The 12,283-nt window shown below is 40.2% G+C and overlaps 1 protein-coding gene across 12 annotated transcripts in view; it reads left to right on the top strand.

The window, feature by feature from the left end:
• kiaa1109 (KIAA1109 ortholog) overlaps positions 1-12,283 on the top strand; it is a 140,672-nt gene that overhangs the window by 89,209 nt on the left and 39,180 nt on the right. For 7 of the 12 annotated variants that reach the window (XM_075447490.1, XM_075447493.1, XM_075447497.1 and 4 more), the window contains 7 exons: positions 56-161; positions 935-1,032; positions 1,133-1,321; positions 1,405-1,573; positions 2,509-2,720; positions 4,359-4,445; positions 5,184-5,382. In XM_075447490.1, coding sequence (XP_075303605.1) covers positions 56-161; positions 935-1,032; positions 1,133-1,321; positions 1,405-1,573; positions 2,509-2,720; positions 4,359-4,445; positions 5,184-5,382 — 1,060 coding nt within the window. The remainder of the gene's footprint in view (positions 1-55; positions 162-934; positions 1,033-1,132; positions 1,322-1,404; positions 1,574-2,508; positions 2,721-4,358; positions 4,446-5,183; positions 5,383-12,283) is intronic. The other 5 variants (XM_075447496.1, XM_075447500.1, XM_075447499.1 and 2 more) reach the window with 2 other exon arrangements.

Genomic DNA, 12,283 nt, shown 5'->3' with positions numbered 1-12,283 from the left:
TTTCCACGCTTTAAACGTAGTAAAACGCGATCCTCTAACTGTCTCTGGTGCCCAGATCGGTTCATTCGAGCACAACCTGACCACAGACCTGCTCAACCACCTGGTGTTTCTGCAGAGAGTGTTCATGAAGGAGGTCAATGAAGTCATTCAGAAGGTTTCAGGTAGTGTAACGCAAACGGAAACGCTTTTACGCGCAGCTTTTCATGCTAAATGTTTAACAGGGTGCATGTGCAAGTCTTGAAAGTCTTAATAAGTATGGAAAATATATGTATGGTAGAATTTTAAAGGCATTGTGAAATGAGAAATAGGAAGGTAGGCTATAAAACTATAATTTTACTAACTGGTCACGTACTGTATTAGTCTAATGGGATGAGGGACTGAATTCTAAATACATTCATCCATCCATTCATTTTTTTTTTTATAGATAGTTTTTGTGACACTTGTTTGATGTGAAATTCATGTACTTTTTTCATGTTTTGAAACGTTTTCATCAGTAAAAGCATAATTTACTGTGAATAATGCATTTGTTCATTGAATACTAGCCTATGAAAATTAACATTTCTAATAAACACAGTTGGTACAATCTCAACCAATGAAGTAGGCACACAAGTTACAAGTACATAAAGTTAAGGTCTTGGGGGAAAAATCAGTTTTAAAAAAGTCTGGAATTTTAATTTGGAAAAAGAGCAAGCATTCTGTTTAAGCTAATTTACCATATGTGTGCACGTTTATGCTGCAGTGACCCAGGTTTTTCTTTTCCGCATCAATAAAGTTCATCTAAGAACAATCCAGTCCTGGTTATTTCCACTGCAGTATTGACAGAAACGTGCTAAACTCACAAAGCTCGATCAGTGTAATTTCCCAGCCGAGAGAGTTCTGCGAGTTTCGGTTTTCTCCTTGTGTGAACTGTGAGGCTCACTTTCTGTTGTTGCAGGCGGAGAGCAGCCCATCCCACTGTGGAATGAGCACGACACCTCAACAGACGCAGACAAGCCAAAAATTCTGCTTTATTCTCTCAGCCTCATGTTCAAGGTAGCTCATGGCCAAACTTACGGTTGAACTTGGTGGTGTTTTTTTTCGGTAAATAAAGGTGAGTTTGATCACTGAGACGTTGACATCTGTGTGCTGACAGGGGATCCAGATGACGGCCACCACCCCGTCCATGCGAGCCGTGCGCTTTGAGACGGGCCTGATCGAGCTGGAGCTCTCCAACAGGGTCCAGTGCAAGGCTCAGCCCGGCGGCAGCAGCAGCTACCTCAAACTTTTCGGCAAATGCCAAGTTGACCTCAATCTGGCCCTAGGACAGATCGTCAAGCACCAGGTCGAGGTTATCCCGCTGTGTCAGGCTGGATGTCTTCAAGCTACACGAAGACACCAAATCCTCACTTCTTGTTCATTTTTCAGGTGTATGAAGAGGCCGGCTCTGACTTCCACCAGGTGGCGTACTTCCGAACTCGGATCGGCCTCCGGAACGCGTTGCAGGAAGAGATCAGCGGCTCCTCGGACAAGGAGGCCGTGCTCATCACGCTCAACAGGCCGATTGTTTTCGCTCAGCCGGTGGCGTTTGACAGAGGTTCTCTTTTATTCTACATCTCAAATATTATATTAATAACTTTATTCATGGAGCAGCTTTCAAAAACAGAGTTCACAAAGAGACGAACGATTACAAGTTAAGGATCAGAGACGAGAAACAAACGACAGGGAATAAAACTTTATTTATACAGCGAGGTTCATACTACATTGCAGCTCTAAGTGCTTTAAAGAACAGCAACAAAATGCACTAAAAAGAGGGAAAAGGGGGTTCTTCTGATGCCCTAAACCTAACAACTGAACCCCTTATGGGAGTCTACTATTTAATAAAGGCTCTTGCCTGCATTTTGGCCCTAAACCTAACCATAGGAACCCCTGGCGGCTTAATGCCCCACTCTTATTGGCTTCTGAATCCCAGACCATAATTGTCCCTACTCAATAATTCCACTTTGCATTCCATATTTTGAAAATACTGGCACCTAAAGGCTTAAAATGTGGGCTCAAAAGTTCAAATTGGCATCTAAAGGGTTCATTTTTTGAAAAATAATTGAAAACACTATAAGTGAAAAAAAATATTAAAATATGATGTTTTTAGGTCGTTTTAAAAGGGGGCAAAAATGTCCCTTTTCAGAAAATAAGGAGGTTTTTTTCTACACAATGAAAAATTGCATTGTATATGTTGTGTGTTTGAAAGTAAAAAAAAATAATCAAAAATGCACAACTGGACCAAATATGATGAGTATCACTATCTACAGTGTGGAATTAGAGGAGAAAGTTCACCCCAAGTGGACAAAAATGTCCCCTATCAGGGATTAGGGTTAAATAATAATATAAATATAATATAAAACAATTTTCTACTTTTCGCCATTGGTGACAGAATTTAAATTTTGTTTCCCCTCAGCACCAAATGTGACCTGTTTGGTTGAGGTTCGGGACATAAATTTATGATTTTTTTCCCACGTCTCCGCCCTCCCGCAGCCGTCCTGTTCTGGTTGAATTACAAGGCTGCGTACGACAACTGGAACGAGCAGCGCCTGGCCCTCAACAGGGACATCCACATGGCCACCAAAGAGGTGGTGGACAAGCTGCCGGGCATCCAGCAAACCTCCGCCCAGGCTTTCAGCACCCTCTTCCTGCAGCTGACCGTCAACGACCTGGGTATCTGCCTCCCAATTACCAACGCGTCACAGGTAAGCTGCCCACTGTGCTTTGGAGCTTCAGTGTCTTTCTCAACGGAAAGACACCTTTGATCATTCAGATCGAGGTTAGTTTGTGGAGTTTACATGTTAAATCTAGTAAAAAACCTTAAAGCAAACTGTCTCTAATGTCGATAGGATTCGTTTACAGAACTGGAATGAACACGCGGTGCGTTTTATTTGGATAAAATCAACCACGCAGACATCATTGCTGCCTTCTTTTGCCCATTTATTCATTCATTTCATTGACACATTTGATATAAATGCAGAGTTTTCAGCATCTTCAACACGTGAAGAGAAGCTCGTCTCAGTCACATCAGCAGTTAAAGCAGTCCGGTGCTCATAGAGATGCGTCCCCGCTGCACTTTCTCTGGTTTTGTTTTGTTTTTCAGCTATAATTTCACCAGCAGGCGAGCTGCCAGTGATCTGGATGTAATATAAGTCCCTTCCCTAAGCATCCACCACTCCATTCTTCCTCTATTCTCACTTTAAAGGAAGTTTTTATTCCACTTATCGTAGCCTGAGTACCACTGTCCTCACTTCTGTGTCTGCCCTCTGCTGCTCGCTCCTCCTTTTTTCAAATAAAATTAATATTAAAATGAACCAAGTCGGCATAGATTAAACAAATAACACACTGGACTTTTCTTTTCTTTGCTTTTGAACCAAAGTGCAGCAAACTCTGGCTTTCAGAGTATTTTTACTTTAAATGTTGGTGATCTTGCTGACGAATGCCTCCCATGCACTGAAAAACTCTGAGAAAACCAAAGAAAATACAGAAAAAAACGACACGGAGAGGAAAAGTACCCCAATAATTTACATGTTTCAGCTGGTGTTAAGTTATTTAACCCTTAATGATGTGATGAGAAGCTTCTCTTTCCTCAAACAGCAGATTATTTCCCATCATGCCACACACAGATAAGAAGGATTTCAATAAAATAAGACGTAATAAAACATGTCAGCTCTGTGTATTTAACCCACCTGAAGACGTAAAAGGGGAAGATTGTCGTGCTAATTACATACGATGATGATGACGATACATGACGTGATAAAAACGAGTAAGAAAGGAGCGTAAAACCGGAATAAAAGTAGTCAAATTTCTTCCGTTCTGATCAGAATCGTTTTTATTACCGAGCAGATTTTCACATTTGGTGACTGGTGCAAAGAGTGGGAAAGAAAAATGAATAAAAGAATACGTTTAAAGCTAAAATAAAGGTAAGAAAAGGCAAAAGTAAGTCAGGTTTAACAGTAAATATGGCCGTGGAACAGGAGGTGAAACATCGTGCCGTTTCCATAAAGCAGTTAGTTGCTCCTCCTTTTGTTTGGTCCATTTGAACCATACGTTTTTAGCCCCGTCGCCGTGGTTACTCTCCGCCACAGCTTCCCCTGCTTCCTGTTTGGAGGTGTAAGCAGCGCACGTGTTGCCTGAAAACGCAGAACGACTCAAATCGGCATAAAACGAGACTTGCAATGATGTCCTAGCTTCCGAGATGTGAAAAAAAATACCGCCTTAAAGCGGAGATTCTTCCCAGATTTAATTCCGAAACTCAAACCTCATTTGTCAGCTGTTGTTGTACTGAAAGTGTGTCCACATCTGGAGGAAATACAGCTGTTATTTCACACTTATTTCCATAGAAAGGACAAGCACCCGCTGGGCAGGAGGGCGTCGCCTCTGAGGCCGGGGCCGGCACGTCAGCGGGCCAGCAAAAAAATGCACGAAAAGTAACCGTACAGTTTATTGCATCTCCTGTGATGGCTTGTTGTGGGACAACGACTTCCTGTGATACTCTTCTGTCACGAAGGCACTGAAGTGCTTTGTTTTTTTTTTAGCTTTAACACTCTCTAACTGTAGATGTTTCTTCCACAAAGCTGGCATAACGGACGGTTATGCCAGTTGTTGTGCTCGACTACTTCTCATGAATGATTTAACGTGTGGATGTTTTTTTTTTTTTTGTTTTTTTTTAGACATTACATTAGATCAAAGGTGCGCACACGGGCACGTTGGGAAATTATCTGAATTCCTGCAATAATTGCTCCTCTTAAAAATCCAATTTGATATTCATCCAAGCCAATCAAAGTAGTTAATTGGATTATGAGGAGGTTGGCATGTTGGTGCCTCCCCTCTGGTGATCATCATCAGATTGCTATTTTACGACCACAAATTGATGTGAAATGGATGTTTTTATACCCGATTCTGCAGTTGAACTGACTCCAACTAGCTGAAGAGGTTGGTAACGTTTCACTCAGAGGCGTAATTTACCTTTTAATTTGATTTTCATTTGGAATCGGCTCTTTAAAAAACAATTTTTCTTGACATTTCATTGATAAAACAGCAGCAGAACAGAGTGAAGCGTCGCCAGCCGTCTCTGCCTTTTTCTGAGCGTTTGGAAGTGGGATGTTTCCCCTGATCCGCCGCCTCCCTCCAGGTCTGAGTAACCCGTCTCCGTTTCCTCCCACCAGGCCAATCACAGCATAGACTTCGACACCGGGTCGGCTGTGGTTCTGACCATTGAGAGCACGCTGATCACCGCCTGCTCCTCCGAGTCCCTGGTGAGCAAAGGGCACTTCAAGACCTTCTGCATCCGCTTCGCAGAGGGCTTCGAGACCTCCTGGGACGACTGGAAGCCCGAAATCCGGGGAGACCTCGTCATGAATGCCTGTGAGCGACACATTTGTTGGTGTAGAAACTCAAAACATCCGACCGTGTGAGCCTGCTGTCGTGTGACCGATGAAAGTTGGTCTTTCAGAGCAGCTTTGACTAAACTCATTACATTACATTACATTCTGCAGACGCTTTTATCCGAAGCGACTTCCAATAAGTGTGTTCCACATCGGTAGGCAAAAGAACTTCAGGTCACAAGAAATCACAAGTGCATTTCCTTCCAAAACCAAACAGCTAAGAGCATAACTAGTGCTAGAGTAAGTGCGATAAGTTAGGTACCGAGACAAATGGGAAGACAATTTAGAAAGAAAAGACAATTTAGGAAACAAATAGGCAAGGCAATTTTATTTGTAGAGCACAATTCGTACACAAGGCAATTCAAAGTGCTTTACAGCTACATAAAATCACAAGAAGGAAAATAAAATCATTCCATAAAACATAAAAAATAAATCATGAAATAATTAAGTTAAAAGCTTAGGTACCTAGACAAATGGGAAGACAATTTAGAAAACAAAGACCATTTAGGAAACAAATAAGTGCGTAAGAAGCTGGGACGTAACAGGTGATGTCCTCAGAGGGCGGATGTGGGTTCAGCCTGCGGCCAAAGATGGGCAGCGACTCAGCTTCCTGACATCAGTCGGGAGATTAAGATGTCTTAAAGGGACAGTTCGCCTCTTCTAACATGAAGCTGTGTGACATCCCATATCAGCAACATCATTTCTGAACATCTTCTTACCCCCTGCTGCGTCCTGTGAGCAGAGTTCCAGCCTCGTTTTGGTGTTGATGAAGGTAGTCCGGCTAGTTGGCTGGGGTTTAAAAAATAAAGCGTTTTGCTTCTCAGAACAATATGCGTTCAGCAGAGTAATACATTTGCATCACAAAATCGTTCTCCAGGAAAAAGTCAGATCTCACAATCGCTTGGCCCTATTTTCTCTCCCTTTGTATCACTGCCGCACCTGTTACGGTGTTTGCTGCTCGGAAGCAGGGGACTGCTCGGTCTGCACTTCGGTCTGCACAGTTTATGTAACCTAAAAAACAAACGTTCACCTATCCATGGGGGGAAAAACGAGTTTAGGAAACTTAGCGCTACATGTTTCCTCAAGTTAGATGCTGAGTTTCTGCTGAAATGTGCTTTTGTTTTGGTTGACACAGAAGACACATAATGTAGCTGCTGTTTCTCACTCTTTGTAAGGTAAACATGCTTTCAGTATGAGGCCTCGTCTGCGTCTTCATTTCCCACCGTTGGTTCTGACATTTTTCATCTGTTTCTTTGTTTGTTTGCTACGACTGCTAATGCTAAAGCTAACCCGTCCCACCGCTGAGATCGAGTACGGTCACGTGACCAGACTGCACGGCTGCGTCTGATTGGTGGAACACAGTCAGGTGGTAGAGCCTTTGGCGGAAGTCTCTCTCTCTGTCAGAATAAAACATTAAAATGAGGCGTACGCGGGGGGATAAAAATAATGAGGCGTAGAACACCAAAGAGGTAAGAAGAAAAGTAACCAGCTCATTGTAGCCTAATGTAGCGGAGTAAGAGGACAGTTTCTGCTGTCTACTCAAGGAAAAGTAAAAAGTATAGAGATTTAAAACTACTCCTAGAAGTACAATTTTTTCAAAAACTTACTCAAGTAAATGTAACTCATTCCTACCCACCTCTGTTGGCTACAAACACAAGTCTGTACTTATATTCTTCGTCCTCGTGAAGTAGCTTCACCCAGTCGGGAGAAAACCAAACCACTGGTTCCTGCTTCAGTTTACCTGCTTCAGTTTATCTGCTTCAGTTTATCTGCTTCAGTTTACCTGCTTCAGTTTACCTGCTTCAGTTTACCTGCTTCAGTTTATCTGCTTCAGTTTACCTGCTTCAGTTTACCTGCTTCAGTTTATCTGTTTCAGTTTACCTGCTTCAGTTTATCTGCTTCAGTTTACCTGCTTCAGTTTATCTGCTTCAGTTTATCTGCTTCAGTTTATCTGCTTCAGTTTATCCGCTTCAGTTTATCTGCTTCAGTTTATCTGCTTCAGTTTATCTGCTTCAGTTTATCTGCTTCAGTTTACCTGCTTCAGTTTATCTGCTTCAGTTTATCTGCTTCAGTTTATCTGCTTCAGTTTATCCGCTTCAGTTTATCCGCTTCAGTTTATCCGCTTCAGTTTATCTGCTTCAGTTTATCTGTTTCAGTTTATCTGCTTCAGTTTATCTGCTTCAGTTTATCTGCTTCAGTTTATCTGCTTCAGTTTATCTGCTTCAGTTTATCTGTTTCAGTTTACCTGCTTCAGTTTATCTGCTTCAGTTTATCTGTTTCAGTTTACCTGCTTCAGTTTAGCTGCTTCAGTTTATCCGCTTCAGTTTACCTGCTTCAGTTTATCTGCTTCAGTTTATCTGCTTCAGATTATCTGCTTCAGTTTATCTGCTTCAGTTTATCCGCTTCAGTTTATCTGCTTCAGATTATCCGCTTCAATTTATCTGCTTCAGTTTATCTGCTTCAGATTATCTGTTTCAGTTTATCCGCTTCAGTTTATCCGCTTCAGTTTATCTGTTTCAGTTTATCTGTTTCAGATTATCTGTTTCAGTTTATCCGCTTCAGTTTATCCGCTTCAGTTTATCTGCTTCAGATTATCCGCTTCAATTTATCTGTTTCAGTTTATCTGTTTCAGATTATCTGTTTCAGTTTATCCGCTTCAGTTTATCCGCTTCAGTTTATCTGTTTCAGTTTATCTGTTTCAGATTATCTTTTTCAGTTTATCCGCTTCAGTTTATCCGCTTCAGTTTATCTGCTTCAGTTTATCTGCTTCAGTTTATCTGCTTCAGTTTACCTGCTTCAGTTTATCTGCTTCAGTTTATCCGCTTCAGTTTATCCGCTTCAGTTTACCTGCTTCAATTTACCTGCTTCAGTTTACCTGCTTCAGTTTATCTGCTTCAGTTTATCTGTTTCAGATTATCCGCTTCAGTTTATCTGCTTCAGTTTATCTGCTTCAGTTTATCTGTTTCAGTTTACCTGCTTCAGTTTACCTGCTTCAGTTTATCTGCTTCAGTTTATCTGTTTCAGATTATCTGCTTCAGTTTATCTGCTTCAGTTTATCTGCTTCAGTTTATCTGCTTCAGTTTATCTGCTTCAGTTTATCCGCTTCAGTTTATCCGCTTCAGTTTATCTGCTTCAGTTTATCTGCTTCAGTTTATCTGTTTCAGTTTACCTGCTTCAGTTTACCTGCTTCAGTTTATCTGCTTCAGTTTATCTGCTTCAGTTTACCTGCTTCAGTTTATCCGCTTCAGTTTGTCTGCTTCAGTTTATCTGTTTCAGATTATCTGCTTCAGTTTATCTGCTTCAGTTTATCTGCTTCAGTTTATCTGCTTCAGTTTATCTGCTTCAGTTTATCCGCTTCAGTTTATCCGCTTCAGTTTATCTGCTTCAGTTTATCTGCTTCAGTTTATCTGTTTCAGTTTACCTGCTTCAGTTTATCCGCTTCAGTTTATCTGCTTCAGTTTATCTGCTTCAGTTTATCCGCTTCAGTTTATCTGCTTCAGTTTATCTGCTTCAGTTTATCCGCTTCAGTTTATCTGCTTCAGTTTACCTGCTTCAGATTATCTGCTTCAGTTTATCTGCTTCAGTTTATCTGCTTCAGTTTATCTGCTTCAGTTTATCCGCTTCAGTTTATCTGCTTCAGTTTACCTGCTTCAGATTATCTGCTTCAGATTATCTGCTTCAGTTTACCTGCTTCAGATTATCTGCTTTCGTTTATCCGCTTCAGTTTATCTGTTTCAGTTTATCCGCTTCAGTTTATCTGCTTCAATTTATCTGCTTCAGTTTATCTGCTTCAGTTTATCTGTTTCAGTTTATCTGCTTCAGTTTATCTGTTTCAGTTTACCTGCTTCAGTTTATCCGCTTCAGTTTATCTGCTTCAGTTTATCCGCTTCAGTTTATCTGCTTCAGTTTATCTGCTTCAGTTTATCCGCTTCAGTTTATCTGCTTCAGATTATCCGCTTCAATTTATCTGCTTCAGTTTATCTGTTTCAGTTTATCTGTTTCAGATTATCTGTTTCAGTTTATCCGCTTCAGTTTATCCGCTTCAGTTTATCTGTTTCAGTTTATCCGCTTCAGTTTATCCGCTTCAGTTTATCCGCTTCAGTTTATCTGTTTCAGTTTATCTGCTTCAATTTATCCGCTTCAGTTTATCTGCTTCAGTTTATCCGCTTCAGTTTATCAGCTTCAGATTATCTGCTTCAGTTTACCTGCTTCAGTTTATCTGTTTCAGATTATCTGCTTCAGTTTATCTGCTTCAGTTTACCTGCTTCAGTTTATCTGTTTCAGTTTATCCGCTTCAGTTTATCAGCTTCAGATTATCTGCTTCAGTTTACCTGCTTCAGTTTATCTGTTTCAGTTTATCCGCTTCAGTTTATCTGCTTCAGTTTATCCGCTTCAGTTTATCCGCTTCAGATTATCTGCTTCAATTTATCTGCTTCAGTTTATCTGCTTCAGTTTATCCGCTTCAGTTTATCCGCTTCAGTTTATCCGCTTCAGATTATCTGCTTCAATTTACCTGCTTCAGTTTATCTGCTTCAATTTATCTGCTTCAGTTTATCCGCTTCAGTTTATCTGTTTCAGTTTACCTGCTTCAGTTTACCTGCTTCAGATTATCTGCTTCAATTTATCTGCTTCAATTTATCTGCTTCAGTTTATCTGCTTCAGTTTATCTGCTTCAGTTTATCTGCTTCAGTTTATCCGCTTCAGTTTATCTGCTTCAGTTTATCCGCTTCAGTTTATCCGCTTCAGTTTATCTGCTTCAGATTATCTGCTTCAGTTTATCTGTTTCAGTTTACCTGCTTCAGTTTATCCGCTTCAGTTTATCTGCTTCAGTTTATCCGCTTCAGTTTATCTGCTTCAGATTATCTGCTTCAGTTTATCTGCTTCAGTTTATCCGCTTCAGTTTATCTGCTTCAGTTTATCTGCTTCAGTTTATCTGCTTCAGTTTATCTGCTTCAGTTTATCCGCTTCAGTTTATCTGCTTCAGATTATCCGCTTCAATTTATCTGCTTCAGTTTATCTGTTTCAGTTTATCTGTTTCAGATTATCTGTTTCAGTTTATCCGCTTCAGTTTATCCGCTTCAGTTTATCTGTTTCAGTTTATCCGCTTCAGTTTATCCGCTTCAGTTTATCTGTTTCAGTTTATCTGCTTCAATTTATCCGCTTCAGTTTATCTGCTTCAGTTTATCCGCTTCAGTTTATCAGCTTCAGATTATCTGCTTCAGTTTACCTGCTTCAGTTTATCTGTTTCAGATTATCTGCTTCAGTTTACCTGCTTCAGTTTATCTGTTTCAGTTTATCCGCTTCAGTTTATCTGCTTCAGTTTATCCGCTTCAGTTTATCCGCTTCAGATTATCTGCTTCAGTTTATCTGCTTCAGTTTATCTGCTTCAGTTTATCCGCTTCAGTTTATCCGCTTCAGTTTATCCGCTTCAGATTATCTGCTTCAATTTACCTGCTTCAGTTTATCTGCTTCAATTTATCTGCTTCAGTTTATCCGCTTCAGTTTATCTGTTTCAGTTTACCTGCTTCAGTTTACCTGCTTCAGATTATCTGCTTCAATTTATCTGCTTCAATTTATCTGCTTCAGTTTATCTGCTTCAGTTTATCTGCTTCAGTTTATCTGCTTCAGTTTATCTGCTTCAGTTTATCTGCTTCAGTTTATCTGCTTCAGTTTATCCGCTTCAGTTTATCTGCTTCAGTTTATCTGCTTCAGTTTATCTGCTTCAGATTATCTGCTTCAATTTATCTGCTTCAGTTTATCTGCTTCAGTTTATCTGCTTCAATTTATCTGCTTCAGTTTATCTGTTTCAGTTTACCTGCTTCAGTTTACCTGCTTCAGATTATCTGCTTCAGTTTATCCGCTTCAGTTTATCTGCTTCAGTTTATCCGCTTCAGTTTATCCGCTTCAGTTTATCTGCTTCAGATTATCTGCTTCAATTTATCTGCTTCAGTTTATCTGCTTCAGTTTATCTGCTTCAATTTATCTGCTTCAGTTTATCCGCTTCAGTTTATCCGCTTCAATTTATATGCTTCAATTTATCTGCTTCAGTTTATCCGCTTCAGTTCATCTGCTTCAGATTATCTGCTTCAGTTTATCCGCTTCAGTTTATCCGCTTCAGTTTACCTGCTTCAGATTATCTGCTTCAGATTATCTGCTTCAGTTTATCTGCTTCAGTTTATCTGCTTCAGTTTATCTGTTTCAGTTTATCTGCTTCAGTTTACCTGCTTCAGATTATCTGCTTCAGTTTATCTGCTTCAGTTTATCTGCTTCAGTTTATCCGCTTCAGTTTATCCGCTTCAGTTTATCTGCTTCAGATTATCTGCTTCAATTTATCTGCTTCAGTTTATCTGCTTCAGTTTATCCGCTTCAGTTTATCCGCTTCAGTTTACCTGCTTCAGATTATCTGCTTCAGATTATCTGCTTCAGTTTATCTGCTTCAGTTTATCTGCTTCAGTTTATCTGTTTCAGTTTATCTGCTTCAGTTTATCCGCTTCCGTTTATCTGCTTCAGATTATCTGCTTCAATTTATCTGCTTCAGTTTATCCGCTTCAGTTTATCCGCTTCAGTTTATCTGCTTCAGATTATCTGCTTCAATTTATCTGCTTCAGTTTATCTGTTTCAGTTTATCTGTTTCAGTTTATCTGCTTCAGTTTATCTGCTTCAGTTTATCTGCTTCAATTTATCCGCTTCAGTTTATCTGCTTCAGTTTATCCGCTTCAGTTTATCCGCTTCAGTTTATCTGCTTCAGATTATCTGCTTCAATTTATCTGCTTCAGTTTATCTGCTTCAGTTTATCTGTTTCAGTTTACCTGCTTCAGTTTACCTGCTTCAGATTATCTGCTTCAGTTTATCCGCTTCAGTTTATCTGCTTCAGTTTATCC

Source organism: Odontesthes bonariensis, chromosome 17, assembly GCF_027942865.1.
Source record: "Odontesthes bonariensis isolate fOdoBon6 chromosome 17, fOdoBon6.hap1, whole genome shotgun sequence".
Classification (NCBI taxonomy): domain Eukaryota; kingdom Metazoa; phylum Chordata; class Actinopteri; order Atheriniformes; family Atherinopsidae; genus Odontesthes; species Odontesthes bonariensis.
This window is presented reverse-complemented; position numbering and strand designations above follow the sequence as displayed.